This window comes from Syngnathoides biaculeatus, chromosome 17 (genome assembly GCF_019802595.1).
Source record: "Syngnathoides biaculeatus isolate LvHL_M chromosome 17, ASM1980259v1, whole genome shotgun sequence".
NCBI lineage: Eukaryota > Metazoa > Chordata > Actinopteri > Syngnathiformes > Syngnathidae > Syngnathoides > Syngnathoides biaculeatus.
Genome location: NC_084656.1, coordinates 11806964 through 11826744, shown reverse-complemented (window position 1 = coordinate 11826744; position 19781 = coordinate 11806964). Strand labels below are relative to the sequence as shown.

Sequence of the window (19781 nt, the reverse complement as noted above, 5' to 3'; positions counted from 1 at the left end):
GCGCACCCTGGACAGGGACCGGCAGGGCCATGACAACACCAAAGCTCCAGTCTCACCACTTCCTGTCGATATGCAGACAAAATTCTAGCAAATTTGTCTTCAAACCATCATGCCATCAACTGGTTGTTCCGTTAGTTATCGTGGCATGTACAGGAAGTCCGCCAACCAGTTTCCGGGTTTGGTATAAATGTGTATATATGTAAGTGGTTGGTGTCCTTTTTCAATATACAGTGCCTTGTGAAAGTATTCGGGCCCCCTTGAACTTTTCAACCTCTCGCCACATTTCAGGCTTCAAACATAAAGATACAAAATTAAATTTTTTTGTCAAGAATCAACAACAAGTGGGCCACAACCGTGAAGTGGAATGACATTTATTGGATATTTTAAACTTTTTTTTTAACAAATAAAAACTTGAAAACTGGGGCATGCTATATTATTTGGCCCCCTTGCATTAATACTTTGTAGCGCTATCTTTTGCCGGAATTACAGCTGCAAGTCCCTTGGGGTATGTCTTTATCAGTTTTGCACATCGAGAGACTGAAATTCTTGCCCATTCTTCCTTGTAAAACAGCTCGAGCTCTGTGAGGTTGGATGGAGAGCGTTTGTGAACAGCAGTCTTCAGCTCTGCCCACAGATTCTCGATTGGATTCAGGTCTGGACTTTGACTTGGCCATTCTAACACCTGGATACGTTTATTTGTGAACCACTCCATTGTAGATTTGGCTTTATGTTTTGGATCATTGTCCTGATGGAGGATAAATCTCCGTCCCAGTCTCAGGTCTTTTGCAGATGCCAACAGGTTTTCTTTCAGAATGGTCCTGTATTTGGCTCTATTCGCCCTCCCATCAATTTTAACCATCTTCCCTGTCCATGATGAAGAAAAGTAGGCCCAAAGCATGAGGCTGCCACCACCAAGTTTGACAGTGGGGATGGTGTGTTCAGGGTGATGAGCTGTGTGGCTTTTACACCAAAGATATCATTTTGTATTGTGGCTTCCACATGTTTGGTGTGTCTCCCAGGTGGCTTGTGGCAAACGTTTAACAAGACTTTGTTTGGATATCTTTGAGAAATGGCTTTCTTCTTGCCACTCTTTCATAAAGTCCATATTTGTGCAGTGTACAACTGATTGTTGTCCTATGGACAGACTCTCCCACCTCAGGTGTAGATCTTTGCAGTTCATCCAGAGTGATCATGGGCCTCTTGGCTGATCAGTCTTCACCTTGTTCGAGGTGAAAGTTTAGAGGGACGGCTGGATCTTGTTAGATTTACAATGTTCTGATGCTCCTTCCATTTTAATATGATTGCTTGCACAGCGCTCATTGAGATGTTTAAAGCTAAGGAAATCTTTTTCTTTCCGAATCCGGCTTGAAACTTCTCCACAACAGTATCTCGGACCTGCCTCGTGTGTTCTTTGGTCTTCATGAGGCTCTTTGCACTTTAAACAGAACCCTGAGGCTGTCACAGAGCAGGTGCATTTATGTGGCGACTTGATTACACAGAGGTGGATTCTATTTATCATCATCAGTCAACATTGGATCATTCAGACATCCTCACTGAACTTCTGGAGTGAGTTTTCTGCACTGAGAGTGAAGGGGCCGAATTATATTGCACGCCACACCTTTCAGTTTTTTTCTTTGTTAAAAATATCCCCAAAATTTTGTTCCACTTCACGATTGTGTCCCACTGGTTGTTGATTCTTGACAAAAAACTAAAATTTTATGTCTTTATATTTGAAGTCTGAAATGTGGTGAAATGTTGAAAACTTCAAGGGGGTGGAATACTTTCACAAGGGACTCTAAGTACTGTCCTCCACTTCTCTTTAATCCTTTCTGAAAATGTATTTGTCCACAAATGTTTGATTTCATAAATGAGTCAAAACTGCAGGAGCCACAGCAGCAAAACCCTCTAGACATCGTCTTGTTTAATTAAACCTTAAGCTTGCTTTCTTGGGGAAAGCAAACCTAAAAAACGCTTTGAGGACACGCCTTGGATGACAGCTTAGATCGCAACGTGTCTTTTCCTTTTCTCAAGCAAATGAATAAAATAGAGCATAAAAATGTGCTTCGTAAGGGGTGAAAAATTAACAGTACAACAGATTGGCTTCCAGCTCCCACGGCGGTAACCCAAATCTCACGTTGCAGCAAATTATTTGAACTACTCAGTTTGATCACACACAAGCTTAAAGCTCAAGTGTCGTCAAACGGATGATTTTTGGCATATTATTAATGAAAAACCCACAGCCAATATGGTCCCATGTGTTTTTCACCACAAAACATGATTTTGACGTATACAGCTTTTTGTAACTCCCGCCATGAAAATCCTCTCGAGGGATTTGTTTTCGAGACGAATCAGGAAGTGACGTACAAGACAGAGGCGCCCCCTAGTGGACTCGTTTGTTTCCATTAGTTTTACCTCCGGGAAGTTAGCGCGTTGTTCCTTCGTGTTAGCCAAAATGCCGTCTCATTGCATTGCTGGACATTGCTTGAACACTCGGGAGAATGGAATTACCCCTCATAAGTTTGAAAGAGACCCTGTTCGTTGTAAAAAATGGATTGCACGGGTGCAGAGGATGAGAGCTTCGTGGGTTCCAAATAACAGGTAGGTGTGTATACAGCTCCAAAAAAAAATAGTTTGGGGCGGACCACGTAATCGGTCTCTCTCATAACGTAGCAAATGATTTGCGTATGAAATGTGTTGATGTATGCATACAGCTACTAAAAAAAATAATAGTTTGGGGCGGACCACGTAATCGGTCTCTCTCATAACGTAACAAAAGATCCGCGTATGAAATGTGTCGATGTGCGCGTTGCCCAGCCAACAATGTCTCGATAGTGTTCATGGCGTACTGCGGCGACTTTGAACATACCCCTAAAAGCAACATAGCTCGGCTCCACCCCCTCCTTATATGGCACCACGAGCGCAGAAACTCAGCCACACTGGGTGAGGCGTCGCGTTCTGCGGTCACAGTTTCTGCAAAGGCTGCGCGTTGGGCTTTGTGATGGGGCCGGCTCTGAACAACCCAGCCGAGAATCCGTTACTCAGTCGCATGCGTGCATAAAGCGCCCCAGCTCGACTGCGAGCACCCCCCTAAAGCAGCACCGCTCGGCTCTGTCATAAGCCACACCGGCTGGCTGCGATTAGCCGCGATGGCTCATCTCCGCCGCGGGAGTGGATCGGACAGGATGCGGTTTGGCCGTGATTGGATATCATCTGAATATGGCTCGAAACAATAGTGTAATATTGCCCCGAGGGCTCGAAACAATAGTGTAATATTGCCCCAGTAACTTCACTCGGTTGCGTGGTGGTGTCCTTTTCGAAAAGAGCTTTGGTGTCAGAAAGGGCGTCGGAAAAATGCGAACATCTTTGTTGTTCGGCTTCCATAGTAGCAGGCACTGCGCGTTTTCAACGGCGGAAGTGACAATAGCGTCAAGGACAGATGACGCGACTGATATGGCAACCACTTGGATGTCGAGGGACACTAAGTTGCGCAACTTTGTGCATGGATGACGCGCTCTCCGCTCACTTTTTTTTTTTCGTATCGACATTGACGTGAATACTGTTACATGTATTTTTCATTACAATATCTATTTTAGAATGTTTATAGGGATGACACCCGGGCTTTAAAAAAGGAAAATTGCATTATAGTATGTGAAATTACAGTGTAACTCACTGGCCCACTGCCATGAACTTACTCCCTCTGCATATTTCAACCCCACAATTTAATAACACGAGATCTTGAGAAAATGTTCAAATTTGCCCAATTTATCAGAACAAAAATTGCTTCATACCAATTGGAGGGGAATCTGATCAGACTAATTTGGGTCCTAATGCAAGAACATAAATGTATACACACGGACAAGTAAATTATTGTCAACTTCCACATGCTGTGACATGGAAACAAGTTTAAAACTGCTGGCACTCTAAAAGAGTTGGTAATTTTGAATTTCTAACGCAAATGATCTGATCTAGACAAAGATATATGTTCAACTGTACCATAAAATGCATATCCTGTTCGATATTTTTACCCAAAAATATAAATGTTTATGAATTAAAGTCCGCGAACTTTGACCTATTGTCCCTTACCTGAAAAACGACTCATTTAGGGGGAGTGGCCTCTGACGTCACTACAGGGCTGAGGATTAGCATGGAGCCTCATTGGTTCACACCAAAGAAAAACTCACTTTCGAGAATTCCCCGGTCAGCCTTCTGTCATATGCAGTGAACGTTTCACCCCAGACTCTTTTACTGGTGGATTCATTTCTGAGATGGGTTTTCGATGTTAAAACTCGGATTAGTGCCTACCATCCAGGCAGTTGCGACATCTGAACAGATCAGTGTTGCTAAAGTCACCAAACACGAACTTGGATCCGCCGCTGAACCTGGACACTTTTCGACGGGCTCAGCCCCCCCATAGAAAGTACCAAAGCTGCAAAGAGCTTTTGTTAAAAGGCAAGTTGCAAAGGTATGTTGATCATGTTTTACTTCCTGAAAACTTTGAACACCGTTGACACGGATGAACGAAATAAGCACGTTGGTCTTAACGACAAACATTTCTTTACCACAAATTGACCATTCGCAACTAGGAAAACAGGATATTTGGTACAAATTCCAACACGGTGGAGCTGCTGGAAAATGTTAGCCTCACAGTTCTGAGGATCTGGGTTCAATCCCAGCCCTCCCTGTGCGGTGTTTGCATGTTCTCCCCTTGCCTGTGTGGGTTTTCTCCAGGCACTCTAGTTTCCTCCCACGTCCCAAAAACATGCAACATTATTTGGACACTCTAAAGTGTGGCTGTTTGTCTCTATGTGCCCTGTGATTGGCTGGCAACTATTTCAAGGTGTACCCCGCCTCCTGCCCGTTGACAGCTGGGATAGGCTCCTGCACTCCCCGCAACCCTCGTGAGAATAAGCAGCACGGAAAATGGATGTATGGATGGATGATGTTACACGGGTTGGAAAACTGAGACTTTTACTCAGTTGTTTCCGAAAGTAAAACATCGGCCTACACACACGCATACGATTGAGTCATCTGATTTTATTTTATTTTTTTCACTTTAGAGACGAAACGTCCTATCCAAGGAATTTGACCCATTTTACGATCAAGAGAGATGCCACCTCTGACCCCGTGGGACGACAATATTCAAGAACCCCCAATCGTTGGAATTCAACGTACCTATCTTTGATGGAATTGCGTTTTCCCCATCTGGATCCTTCTTGTATAAACGAAGCTCTGCCGTTTCATGAAAAAACCTTTACCCCCAGGAGCAACGGTCTCCGGTAAATTTCAGAATCCTGGTCAGATGTAGTGTTTCTGCTGGGGGTTGTTGAATCCTTTGCAAATACATTCTCAATTTGCGTGGGGCTCCCAGACCTGATCCCTGGATAATAGACACGCAAGTTTCGCTAATCATCCTTCGCACGAAGCTGAAAAGAAAATGAAGAACCCGTCTCTGCCTCTAAAGCGTGCCATGAGTATATAAAACACGGACACTCGCATACGCGCACACCTAAGTGTCATTTTTTATTGACAGGTAGCCATAAATCACTTTTACATCATAGGCAAATATGATGTCAGGGGCCATAAATCACTGATGTCAATGTCAGAGTGCCACAGCTCTTCCCCGCTCCCCGTTTGCTTATTATTGATTTCAAATGTGTCAGGTCGTTTACGGCAACAAATAAGCGGGTTGAGAGCCGTGCGGGCTTCCAGATTGTCATGCAGATTGTGTTATCAGAGGCACACATGCACTTGCGTGGCGGGGGGGGGCAACCTCTGAGTGGTGCTTGAAAATTAGGACTTTCCTCATGGGAGCCATGCTTGACAGTGGCGAAACAGACATTTAAATATTGAAATACTTCTCACCACCCTCTTCGCTAGTGCACGACTCATTGAGAGCCAACACAGGTTTTTCTTTATGTTCTTTCTTTCAATTGACCCCTCCGTACAGGGCACTTAACCACGCCTCCTGAAGTTACGTCACCCCACGTGTGCTAACCTCAGACAAACAATTAGCAAAAATGGCGGCACAGGAAGAAAAGACTAGAGCGAAATTGTCCAATTTACCAGCTGATTTCTCACTCGCATTCTTAGCGAATAGTGAAATTTCGTTGAAAAGCAGACAGCAGGGCTTCAAGTATTTCAGCGAGGGGTATTTACATGCATATCGACGGAGCAACCATTGATATTAGCGCGAGATCTTTCCGGAGTCAGAGGAAGACCGAGAAGCCACATAATATAATATATTATGACCCAAAGACGAATTCGTCATTGACAGTTTCCTATTTTCGTGTTACCTATCACACTTGTGTGCAGAATCTGTATGTGTATCTGCATAGCCGTTTGTGAACCGCCGTATGAAGGAAAAGAAGGCGAGGCTTGATTTACGAGTTGTTTCTCTCGTTTTCTTTGTGTAACGTCACGCGCTCCCCTCAATAATTATTCTTGAATTAGTGCCGAACCTACGTAAGTCCCACCAAGTACGACAATCACTACTTTAGTGTCCTCAAATATCCTTCCTTCAGTCTTGGTGTCTCAGTGCATGTCGAAGGCTTTTAGGACTCGCTAGTCCGGTTTAGCTTAAGTCCCTATCCGGCAACAAAGAGACACGTTTGTGGAGTCAGATCATCGCAAAATATCGCTCAACACAGATCAAGTGTGTCAATCATTCACACGTAGCTATGTTATGTAAGCGAAGAACTGCTAATTCATTTATTTGAGACATGTATTGAAAATCAAATATAGAGCTTACCTTCGTGCAAACATATCTGTTCCGGTTGATTTTAGATGGATTCAGTTGATCATGCCGTCTTCCACAAAGTTTGATCCGTTGAAGACATTTTTCGTACTGGGTCTTCGGTTTTGGAAAGAGTACGAATTGAACTCCACCAACTAGCCTTTCAGGATACCTGTCGTCACTATTACAAAGTCCGTGACTACACCTCTTAACCATTTCTATTGTTAAAGAACCCAAATACGCGATAAAACGCTAAGAAAAGCTATACTGGATCATGCAACGTTGTCTGAGGTAATAGCGGATGCCAACAAGGGGCGTGGTTTATGCAGATCTCTGGCCTCTGATTGGTCAGCGACGCGCATGACACAATTTCTACGGCTTGACCCCTCCGTGTCCGTGTAAGTGCCCTGTACGGAGGGGTCAATTGACGCTGTAGGAGAAGGTGTTCATTGCAGTTTGCAGTAATGCATTGCATAATAGTCAGCTGCTTCTAATCATGTAAAAACAAACGTTGGGCATGTTTTGTTTTAGGTCTCAACAACATCCACAACTTTGTTCATTTATCTATTTGATATATTTTCTTTTTTAATGTTGCTGTTACCATTTTTGAAATTGTACAAGATCTGAACTCAATTTGCGCTTACAGTGCTATTGATGTTATTATTAGATAGCCGCAATTACTTTTTGGCTCAATAATTTATTAATTATCCTTGTGGACATTCAAACCATCAGGTTTTCTTATTTTGTGACCAGAGTCAAAATATGCATAGCCAAAGCTTAGTGGAAGAAAAATTTGTCCAGGGTGCATGCAACGGAATATAAGATTAAATCACATCCATTCAAGTGTATTAAAAAAAGAAAAAAAAAGAAAAAGAATACTCAAAGTACTATTTTAATGGGAATGTGCCAACAGAACCTCTTACCCTCGTGAGGGTCGCGGGTCAGAAAATGGATGGATGTACCATCAACAAGTACATTTGTCTAACCTCGTAAAATTCCCTGGATATAATCATACCCAGAAACCAATTTGTTCGCATTAATAATGAGGAAATTTGTCTCATGCAAAATTATTTTCAAAAGTAATTTTCTCAATTTGCTGGAAAAAAAAGAAACTGCTACTATTGCAGTCATCTTAAATCTTGAGTTGGTGCTGATGTTTGAAGACGACTGCCCAAAAGCATTCAACATATGCTGGTGAAGTTCTCCAGTCATTATTTAAGATTCAGCCTTTATTTTGTCATTGAATCATTTTTCAGTCCCAACGGTTCAAACTGATGAACGGTAATTTTTTTCCCCCAAATATTTGCTCATTTTTAATTCAGCTACAGGAGCAACACAAGACTGAGAAAGTTGAGTGCTTCAACAAGTATTTGGAAACAGGTGACTGTCATGAAAAGGAGCGTCCCCTAAAGGCTCAGTTCTTCCCAAGCAATGATGGGTTCGCCACCATGAGATTCCCTGCTTTGTGAACAACTGCTTGAGCAAAAAACTGAACATTTCTCAATTTACAATGATAAAGAATTTAAGGATTTCATCGTCAGTAGACAATAATATAATTAAAACATTCAGGGAAAAAACGAGTTTCTGGGGAAAACCCATGCAGGTGTAGTGGGTCTAACTGTGTGTTGTGTATTTTTTTGGTCTGATGAATGAGAAGTCACACACGTTAGCTGGTCTCATCATGGTTTAATCCTATCTTTGTATTATAAAGGAGACACATTCACCGATGATCACAGATTTCTCTTCATAAATACTCCCAACACTCTTAGACCAGGAATCTCATGAACAAGAGGAAGTAGTCCCTCCGCCATACAATAAGTGTGGCTTCAAAGTACATTATGCAGCCAACTTCCTGTGTTTCTCTTATCTTCCACTAACATCTAACGGCATTTTCCACCTTACAATTAACATTTTTAAACAAACAATTCCTTATAACATTAATAACATTGAGAAGAATGATAAATAATAAATGACTGAGGAAGGTGGTGCCTTTCAAAATAAAAGTGCGCTTCCACGTCCTGTTCCTATTATAGCACAACAACATGACACCATTACACAGGCGCAGGGAGAACATGGAAACTCCACAAAGGGGGGAGGCCGGGATTTGAACTCCGTTCTTCAGAACTGTGAGGCCAACGCTCTACATCTGCGTCACCAAAATATAAACATGTTTTTTCCCCCAAAATATTGTCTTCTTGTTTGAGATTTGAATTTTGCAATTAAACTTGACCAGTGAAGCTAAAATTTGGTTTCATATCTTTTAAAGACATCACATGACTGCTCATCTGTTTTTTCCCCCTTCGACCTTCCAGACTTGCTGTGCATCCGGTCGAAGTCAGCAGCGATCTCCAACGCTGTTTTATTGCTCATCTCGGGCACATTGAAGTACACAAACAGCGCAGAGACCAAGCACACCAACAGGAATACGACAAAGCAGAAGGAATCGAGGTACTCCTGGAATTGGAAGCAATTTCATCCTGGGTGACTTTGTAAACCCAATCAGAACTTTCTGCATGCAGATGAAAACATGACGAAGCTCACCACTAAGATGGGGAAGATCATCCCCACCACAAACATGCCGGTCCAATTCATGGTGCAGCCGACAGTGAATGCACTCGCTTTGAAAGCCTGAGTAAAAATTTGACCCGGGAGGGGAGCAATTACTCCGCCTAAGTGGCAAAAACACATGGACGCGATTCATTCAGGCTGGCAAGAAGCAAAATGTATTTTTGCAATACAACAAACATGGATGACGTTATTTTTTTCTAGGTGAATGCTGGCATCCCTACTGGAACTCCGTTGCATGCCAGTGTCAATGTTAAACCCCAAAAGTAGTAGGTCAAGACCTGCCACAACCGTAGCCGATGACCCACCCCCCGCGCCTTTTTTTTTTTTTTGAATCAGCATTTTTTTCAAAACTACTTTTGCTTGGATGAAAACTCAACTCCCGTCAGTTCACTTCCTTCGAATGAAAATGGCCCAAAAATAATACTTTGGTCAAAATGAACCTCCCCAACTGACTAAAAAACATTTACCATTCTATCACCAGACCCTTTCGTAGGCACACCCGCCCACTTTATTTTTCTTTCATCTATTTTTGGGGAGGAGCAAAGTGACAAACTTAACTGGCCCCGTAGAAAAACAGGAGAGGAAGGTGAAAATGAGGACCATGCTGCAGTACGATACCCAGAAGATGTCATGCTAGGGAGGGGAAAAAAAACCCAAAGACATGAAGTGCCCATTGCACCTTTTCATTTGAACACGTTAAAATGCAAAAATGCATTTTTTTTGCTGTGGCTCACCTGCAAATAGATAGTAATGGTGAGGAGCACCAGGGTTACAGCCATAGCTACGTATCCTGCGAAGAGGAGCCATTTCTTTCCTGTACTGTCAATGATCATGAACTGGAGTATCAGGGAGCAAGGCACAGAGCAAAGTGCACACATTAATGTATTACAGTGATGGTTACGCATGGACAAATTACCACGAGATGGCGCTAGAATTACACTGCTGCCTTGCAGTTAAGGCTTCCCGTCCAAAAGTGTGTAAAATTGTCTTAAAAGAACCAATGTGAATAATGTCAACGTTGTGATTAACAAATAAGCAATACAGTGTAGACCTCGCCTCTCACCTTAAATCCAATCTCCCACTACCCAGGATGCACATGGGTGTAAAAACGCTTTTGTTGTGTGTATGTAAGTTCTCCTTGTCCTTTTATAAATAACATTTTGAAAAATCAAAAGAAGCAAATGTGTATTTAACAGGAAATGTTGTTGGCTCTTGTTGCATGTTTTAGTATAAAGATGTCATTTCACATCACTCCTCTTGACAGGATTTTATACAAAGAAAAGTCATGATAAGATGGTACTTACACACACTAGAGAGGAAAACATTTCACACATCCCCATTCCCAAAGCGGCATAACGTAGCTGGTATTCGTGAATGCCTGCTGCACGGAACACATCATAAGAATAGAAGTACACCTGCAATAAAGCGTAATAACGCATGTTTACTTACAGATACAGTATATAGATATATAACGTCATGCAAAGTAGTCAACTTTAACTATCCATCCATCCATTTTCTTCACCGCTTATCCTAACGATTGTCGCGGGGCGTGCTGGAGCCAATCCCAGGTGTCAAGGGGCAGGAGGCGGGGTACACCCTGAACCGGTTGCCAGCCAATTCCAGGGCATATAGAGACAAACAGCCGCAGTCACAATCATACCTAGGGGCAATTTAGAGTGTCCAATTAATGTTGCACGTTTTTGGGTTGTAGGAGGAAACCAGAGTGCCCGGAGGAAACCCACGCAGGCACGGGGAGAACATGCAAACTCCACACAGGCGGGTCCAGGATTGAACCCTGGTCCTCAGAACTGTTAGCCCAACGCTTTACCAGTTGAGCCACCGTCCCGCCCAACTTTAACTATTGACAGTTAAAGTTCCTCTCCAATAATGAGTACTTGAAATGGCTCAGCGGTTAAACAATGAAGGAAATTAAACTTCAATGCACCAAACATCGTCAAAAAAGATTTTGGAGAGGAGGACTTGATGGCAGTTTCACAATTCTTACATCCAACGAATTTGCACATCTTTGCGGGATGTCAAAATAGCTTCGTCAAAGCTGCTGTTTAGGTTTCAACTGCCTTCTACCCTCATGAGTTTCTCTTCTTTTTTGCCCAATGGAGCAGAGGTTTTCCTTGGAGCGTGAAGATGATTTTGCTACAGACAGCAGGGTTCCATCAGAAAGTCTGGATACTTTTCATTGGTCTTTTTCACAACTTCAGGGACCCTAAAAGGTAAAAGGCTCTACTTTGAATCTGCCATTGCCTCCTTTATGTTACAGCCTCGTTGTGATGTGGTGGCTATGCACCAAATATTCTCTTCTGCACCCGTCTGGACCATCCAGGCTACCATGGCACACCTCAGTGAACCATCTCATGCTGCAAGGAATTCTTCTGTTTCATTGGCTGCTCTGGGCATTAAAGGAGAGGAAGTCATGCTGTGGCCCCAATCTCCCCCTGACCACAACCCTGTTGAGAACCTTTCGCACATCCTCAAGTAAATAGTTTTAAAGGTAAGAGCCAGTTCACATCCAAATAGCATCCGTGTACACCATTCTGAGAATATTTTTTAAATCAAGCAAAAACACAAAACATACTCACGAGCTTATTGGATGTCAGAATTGCACAGCTGCTTTCAAACAAGGGTTCTTATGTTAAAATCTAACTTGACCGGTGAAAATGTTTTTATTTTAACTAGCTTATGAGTCCAGTAAATATGGACTCATGGGGCTTCCAATTCAACTAAGGATTATTCTCAGCTCTTAATAACCTATAAAATATTTTGAATTTGTGTTGTGCATTATAATTTGGAAGAGGATTTTGGATCATTTTAAAATACTGTTAGCTTTGGTAGGTTTGTTCATAAATATTCCAAATATGCCCAAGTGGTTGATAACTTGAAAATGATATCAATTATCACTTGATTCAGGAAAAGCTGAGAGTCATTTGCATTATAATTTGGAATGCAGTACTGTACAGTATATGGCTTACAGCTATCAGGGACTAACGAGGAAATTCATAGCAATGTGTCCTCATAAAAGAATTAAATACATTCCTGGTGAAATATTTGTTGTAATAATAACTTGTTGGTAACTTGAAACTGATCTCAACTGTCATTTTCAATGGTGAGTTCTGGAAAACTGAGAAAAAAAATATTTGCACAACAACTTGGAACATAGTTTAATTACATGATGATTTACCTGTACTGTAATGTATGTAGCTAACTGTCATCCAGGAAATGCATAACAATGTGGGCAAATACTATATATAGTTACTGTCATAATAAGGTGTTGATAACTTAAAAAGGATATCAACTGTCATTTGTGTTGATGATTGGGCAAAAGCTGACAAAAAAATAATTTGCATAATAATTTGGAATGCTGAGAAAAATAACATTTGCATAATAATTTGGAATGCAATACTCTACAGTCTGTGGCCTACAGTCATCGTAGCCTTATGAGGAAATGCATAGTAATGTGGCATCGTAAAAAAAAGAAAAAAAACAGCCCTGGTAAAATATTTACTGTAATAATAACTCTAAGCTCAAAGTGATATCAATTGTTTTTTTGACTTGTGAACTCTGCCTTACTAGTGTGGCCAAACATGTGACGCGACAAGGAAAAATAAATAACGGCTGGAGAGCAAGTAGTTTTCCTGGTATTCAGAAGACAAATGTGGTGAGTCAGTAAGCCATCAACCTTGTTATACATATTGTATTTGAGATATCCACAACCGTTCCAATGAAACGTTTTTGTAACCGATGTCGTCACTCACTGCGTTGATGCCTGAAAGTTGCAGCGAGATGAAGGTGACGATGATGGTCATCAGCTGCCAGCGAACGCTTCTTTCCCGAATCAGCTCCATCACAGAGTGACTTTGGATGTTCTGGTGGGCAGCTTTCTCCACCAACATCTCCTCCAACTCCCTGCTGTGGTCCTTGTTTCCCCAAAGCCTCATCATAGCTAAGATGCCGCAACGTGGCAAAAATGTGACATCGATGGCCGTGCATCTGACTGCAAAACAAAAAATGTGTGCGGTCGCACCTTTCTCGCACGCCGGCTCGTCTCCTCGGTTTAGCAGCAGGTATTTGGGAGATTCCGGCAAAAACGGGAGTGTGACGAGCTGAAAGATTGCAGTGAAGCCACTGAAGCCGAGCAGCCAGGGCCATCGATCCTCTGCGCCAAGTAACTCGCTGCAAGGAGTGTCGCTGAATTAGCACCAATCGGAGTTACTCGATTTGTTTGAATTTTCTAGATGATAATAAATGCCAGCATGTGATCGTAGAGTCGCTGGCTCCAAACCTATTCATCTATCAGTTTTCGGTTTCATTTATCCTGAGTAGTGTTGCAGTTTAGTTGCAGTTGTACCCCACCTCTCGCCCAAAGATAGCTGGGGTAGACTCCAGCATGCCCACGACCCTCGTGAGGATAAGCAGTACAGGGAATTAATGAATGTGTGATTGACTGATTACCATATCGACAATGAAGCATGGTGGCGGCAGCAGCATGCTTTGGAGCAGGATTTCTTCAGGTGGAACTGGGGCCTGAGTCAAGTGGGGGAATTATGAACTATGAAATATCAATCGTTATTCTTACAAAGCCTTCAGACTTCTGATAGAAAGCAAAAAAAAAAAGGTAATGAAAAGGCTACTCGGTTTAGTTCGGGGTACATCAAAGGATGATGGCATTTGTACACTCCTCCCCTTTAGCATGAGTTTGAATGTGATCTCACATCTCTCGTTTTGGGGATGTGCGCATACGTGCAACCAAATTACCTTTGTGGTTTACCCATTTTGAAAAGGTTTTTCTTTTCTTTTTTTCTCTGTTGAGTTGGACATGTTCTATGTAACATCACTAGTGGAGGGAAACGTTTTGAAATTATTTATCTTGGGTCTTTTATTTGTAGGTCTCAAAAACCTGGCATTTCAAAAGGGGTGTCTACATTTTTTTTTTTTTAATCCACTGTAGTTGTTTGGCCACAATGAAGAAGGCCAGCTAAATGTGAGATGAGGATCGTTTGTTGATGTTTAGGCTCCCAAACAATTTGACACTCTTCTCACTTTTAAGGAAGTGTACGCTCCTGAAGGTTTTCACCGTATTTTAATTTACTGACTTGCACCTGTGTTCCTATTCCTCAGGTCACGTCTCACCTGAGCCCCAAAAGCTGACCACTGAACTTCCCTATGCCGATGAAGGTGCCGATGGTCACGCCCACCATCGCTTGCAGCATCTTTGGGGTGCATTCAGTGAGGTACAAGCTGTGAGCAGACAGACTGATTCCTGCATATACACACACACACACACACAAAAAAAACTATTCGGTGGTGACCAAAGATTCAGTTATACTGATACCAAAAGAGAAATGAAGCAGATTTAGCAGGGGATTAAAAAACAACATCAGTTAGGCTCGACTCCAGTTCACTTGCAACATTAGTGGTGGCAAGTTGAGCCCACAAGTTGTCTCAAAAAGATTATTTGGAGTGACGCTAACCACTGTTTGTTTTAAGTCACTCCCAAATATACTCAGAACATAGTAGAATGGTAGAATATAAAAAGTATTCAATATTAATTCTGTGTGATCAGTGTTGAGCCCAAGCACCAACTCTGATTGTAATGTGGGAAGTTATCTTTTCTGTGCCGTGTTGGTTGTCTTGAGTATACCAGACACTATATTTTAAGAGCAGTAAAAACATTGTTGCCAGTTTTTATTCCTCATCATTGTCGGGTTTTCCTCATTTAAAAAAAAAAAAAGTTGCGAAATTAAAAAGCATTACGTGTGCAGCCTGCTTTATCGTCTCACCTGAATTGATGCCGGACAGAAATCGCCCCACCATGATCATTTCAAAGGACATGGCCGTTTGGCTCAAGAGCATCAGCACAGCTCCCGTTATAGCCACAAAATTGTTAAACAAAAGACAATTTCTCCTGAGCGGGATGGGAAAACAGCGACCTGGATGAATGCCAAGTGTAATCTTGAAAGAGAAAACATATTTTGTACACGAACCTGCCAACAATTGCCAGGAAAGGAGCTGCCAGTAACGAGCCCAGCAAGCCCCCAATGCTAAAAATGGACACAGTGAAGGACCAGATGAGCGAGAGCTGCCACTCTTGTATGTAGACATTGTATCTCCGTATGCATGTTTGGTTCACCAGCTCCTTGATGTACTGCAATCAGCACATGGCAACATTCTCTGACTGTATCATGACTTCTCACTGCCGATAGCGCAACAGATGGACTTACAGCGGAAGGAGACGCCACGACAGAAATTCCAAATCCATACTGAAATGTCCCTCCGATGCCCGAGATGAAAATGACAACGATGACGAGAGGACAGTCCAGCTGCAAAGAACAAGAAGGAGGAGAAGGGTGCATTTCCTCGTCTCAATATGCAGGCTATAATACATTGTTGACTGATGATATGAATGTGTAATTACATTAGCAAAATAGAATTAGGACGTACCAGGAGTGTAAGCCGCTGTAGCATTGTTGGTCTCGTTATGCAGGCCATCTTGATCAATCACTGACATGCTAATCTGGTGCTCCACATTCATAACCCTGTCCTGAAATGATTAACCTGACCGTCAGCCTGAAGAAAACCCTTGACATACCTTTCACGATTGCGTTTGCAGGAAGGTGATGACTAACACCTGGGCGGGCTGTACTTAAGATAAATTTCACCACTTTTTTTCAAATCAAATAAAGATCCTTGTTGAACTTGTTGTATTCAAATGGACTACACAGAACCTACAAACAAAACATTCCTCTGGGCCACAGTGATGATAATTCTTCATCTAGAGGCGTCTGGGGAAACTCTAGGGAGCGCATTCTAAAACAGAGTACAAATACTTTGTTGCCTTACCTAAGCATTAGACTACTTTCTTCTTCTAAAATTGTTACTTTTTGCTCTTTCCACTTAGAAAAGTCACATTTTATATAATTTTGGATTGTGCTTAAAAACAAAAACTTCCATTCATCCATTTTGTACTGGTTATCTGAGGTTGTATCACAGGCGCAAGGTCACCCATACTTCCCTTTCCCCAGCCACTTCATCCAGCTCTTTCAAGGGGATCTCGAGGTGTTCCAAGGCCAGATGGGAGACATAGTCTCTCAAGCATGTCCTGGAACATGCCAAGTACACCTCACCTGAGAGGTGTCCAGAAGGCATCAGAATCAGACCTCATCTGGCTGTAAGTGTTGAGGAACAGTAGGTCTACTCTGAGCTCCACCCGGATGACCGAGCTTCTCACCCATCTGTTCTCATCTAACGGAGAACACAGATACCCTGCGGAGGATACACATTTGGGTCTCATGTATCTCAGATCTTGTTCTATTGGACATGACCTGCAGCTCCTGACCATTGGTTATGGTTGGAACATAGATTGACTGGTAGATTAGGAGCTTTTGCTTTAGCTCCTTCTTCACCACAACAGACCGATGCAAAGTCTACATTGCTGCAGATACTCCACCGATCTGTCTGTCGATCTCCCATTCCATTCTTCTCCCATTTATGTACAAGATACATGAATTCTGCCAATTATGGCAGTATTTCATTCCTGACCTGGAAAGGGCATACCACATTTTTGTGACTAAGGACGATGGTCTCAGACCTGGAGACGCTAATTTCACACTCTTCTACGAACCACTCCAGTGACCGTTGGAGATCACGCCTCGATGAAGTCAGCAGAAGCACATAATCTGCAAAAAGTAGAGATGCAATACTGAGGCCATCAAATCGGACCCCTTCCTAGCCTTGGCTGCACCTAGAAATTCTGTCCATAAAAGTAATGAACACGTTTGGTGACAAAGGACCAGCCTTGGGGCACTCAAACTGACACAGGTCGAAGAGCCAATATCAGGGGGTTGGTACCCCAAACTTCTGAAATACCCCACACTCCTCCCCCAAAGGACTCCCTGAGGGACAGGGTCAAACTTTTCTTACTTTTCATAGTACATAGTACATATTACTTTTTTTTGTTATGCTCATTGATACTTCACTTCTACAGAAGTCTTCCTCAACCCTAATATTCGACTTGAGTAAGGAGCCTGAATACTTTTGACACCTTGGTTCGAAAACATGTAGGAAGAGTTTCCTCACAGTTTCCAGTAAAATCTGTTTTTATAAGCATCAACCAAGAGGCATTGACGTCTGAGTTTTATTTTTACGTTTGTGTCATGATCCTGCCGCTCCAGCACGAGCTGAGCGGGTGTCCGCGCAGGTGCGCTGATTGGAAGGTGCACACCTGCGCCTCATGCAGCCTGATTATGCTGTGGATTTATATGACCGCGATGACAACTGGCCGGCGCCAGTTCGTTGATCTTCATGTCCCGTTCGTGTGCTCCGGTATCCCTGATCGACAACCTGTGTGTACCGACCTTCGCATGTTCTCCGACCAACCTTGTAAGCCTGACTCCTTTGATACTTCTGCCTGCGTTGATTGTTCCCCTGTGTACCCACTCCTGCCTGTCCGCTCATCTGCTCTCTTCGCCCGACGTCCCAACTACCGCTGCTGCACCGGACTGCCTGCTCGATCCCCTACCTCTGCATATAATAAACGTGTCTCCTTGAACTACCTTGCATCTTCCGAGTCCTGCATTTGGGTCCTACTCTCGTTCCGATGGGACGTGACAGCTTGAGTTTACTCATTAAATATGCTTTGACTGCCGTTACAATTTTTGCATCAGGTTTAGATGCAAATGGGGTTGCAGTGAAAAACAAATTTGTTGTTCTCTATTTGCTTTGAGGCGCCATCATGGATGACTGGCTAGTACATCTACTGTACCTCACAGTTCTAAAGAGTTTTCAGAAAAACTGGGACAGAGGCAACTGGACGGCGACCACTTCAGGGGGTACCCCGCCTCTCGCCCGAAGATAGCTGGGATACGTTCCAGTACGCTGGGGACCCGAGTAAGGTGAAGTCGTACAGAAAATGGAGGGATGAATAGATGGATTTGTTTTATATTAATGAAGCTATTGTATTTAATCTTTTTTTTTCTTTTTCTTAAGAGTACTTGGCATACATAAGCAATTGTTTGGAAGTAAAACTAGTCAATTTTAGGCTACCCCCACCTTTGGTTGTAACCCCCCCAAAAATAATTAGGTTCTTTACAAGACACTATTAGAGCTACCATCAAAAGAAGAAGCAATAATACCAAAACAGAAATGTTGTAATATTCAAAGAATAAAGAGAAATGTTGTAATATTATCATAATGATGGTGTGTACATGCAAGAAACAGTGCGGGGAATCAATACTAAAGTATAACATTGCAAGATCCTCTACCTTCTTCATCTTTAAGTACAAGTAGATCCCAGTTTTCCATTTTTCCCCCAAATACCAAATTGTATTTTACACTTAAAGTGTTGGATTTTTTTATTTTATTTTTTTCTGATAATTATTGATTCATCCATGAGAGGCCCTGTAGCTAGTTAGAGCACTGGTTTGGTAAACCAGGGGTAGTGGGTTAGTATCCCACTGGGGCCTCCACTCCCTGAGAAGGGTTGCGTCAGGAAGGGCATCCGGTGTAAAAATTGTGCCGAACATATACATGCGTTCATCTGAGATGACACGCTATGGCGACCCCGAAAGGGACAAGCCGAAAGAAATTATTGATTCATCCATGCCCCTTTTAATTCATCTCAATAAATCAGAATCCTTTTTTTAAAAAACTTTCAAAAAATTTCACTAGTTCTGAAAGTGCAGCTAATATACCATTTCATTAAACACACACTTGAAAAAATACTTTTGAGGATCCTATAATTCTGCATGCACATCTCACCGGTGGTACTGTATGTGTAAGCAAGACTGTGCCATTTAAAAGGGTTGATGAGCAACCAACTTACACATTTGTGAAAACAGGTCAAAGCAGGGAGTTGGGTGAATGTTTAAACATAAGACGGGACATTGCAGCCACTGGAACGTTAAGAAGTCTACGATGTCTTTTGTTTTACACAAGATGTCTTCAAAGATGACAAACGTACATGGTTTTAACTTTTGTGCAAATACGCCAGCCATAAAGAAAACAAAATTCTGGCAAACCATCATGCCATTAACTCGTTGTTCCGTTAGCTATCAGGGCACATACAGGAACCCCGCCAACCAGTTTTCTGGGTTTGACCACGTAACATTCTGCACGTAGCGGATTCTGTTCCTGCTAACGTAGGAAAAACTGTTTTTCATATTGTCTTTCCGTTTGTTTTACTTCCTGGGTTTGTAAGTACATTTCACCTCAATGGTAATTTATTAGAAAACTCACTGAACTACATAGAAATTCACCTGTTTTTTGTCATTGTTTGAATTGCTAAAAGCTAAGTGCCAAGACTACTGGCCTCAGAGGCCTTTATCGGTTTTTATGTCAGGTTGCTTAAAAAAAATAAGTGTTGCACTGTCCTTTTAGTAAAGGGCATGTTCAATGGGAGAAATGGGAGCCAACAGAAAGCATAAACAAGTGTAGAGTGTAATCTGGCATGTACAGTATTAATGTGTAT

General features: G+C 42.4%; 1 protein-coding gene and 1 long non-coding RNA gene across 3 annotated transcripts in view; one reads left to right on the top strand and one right to left on the bottom strand.

Annotated features, from left to right (window-relative positions):
• Positions 1-15001, top strand: part of LOC133490618 (uncharacterized) — a 58156-nt gene extending 43155 nt beyond the window's left edge. For both annotated transcript variants that reach the window (XR_009792253.1, XR_009792254.1), the window contains 4 exons: positions 11425-11532; positions 11643-11810; positions 12890-12974; positions 14435-15001. This is a non-coding gene — a long non-coding RNA (uncharacterized LOC133490618). The remainder of the gene's footprint in view (positions 1-11424; positions 11533-11642; positions 11811-12889; positions 12975-14434) is intronic.
• Positions 8264-15797, bottom strand: LOC133490617 (solute carrier family 2, facilitated glucose transporter member 9-like). Its single transcript, XM_061800899.1, has 13 exons — positions 15758-15797; positions 15538-15636; positions 15301-15461; positions 15097-15221; positions 14447-14576; positions 13341-13489; positions 13072-13259; positions 10606-10716; positions 10036-10137; positions 9860-9934; position 9785; positions 9275-9402; positions 8264-9187 (listed from the first exon to the last, which is right to left on the bottom strand). The coding sequence occupies exons 1-13, from the start codon at positions 15779-15781 to the stop codon at positions 8972-8974; spliced, it is 1509 nt and encodes a 502-aa protein (XP_061656883.1). The 5' UTR covers positions 15782-15797; the 3' UTR covers positions 8264-8971.
• Positions 15798-19781: the final 3984 nt, after the last annotated feature.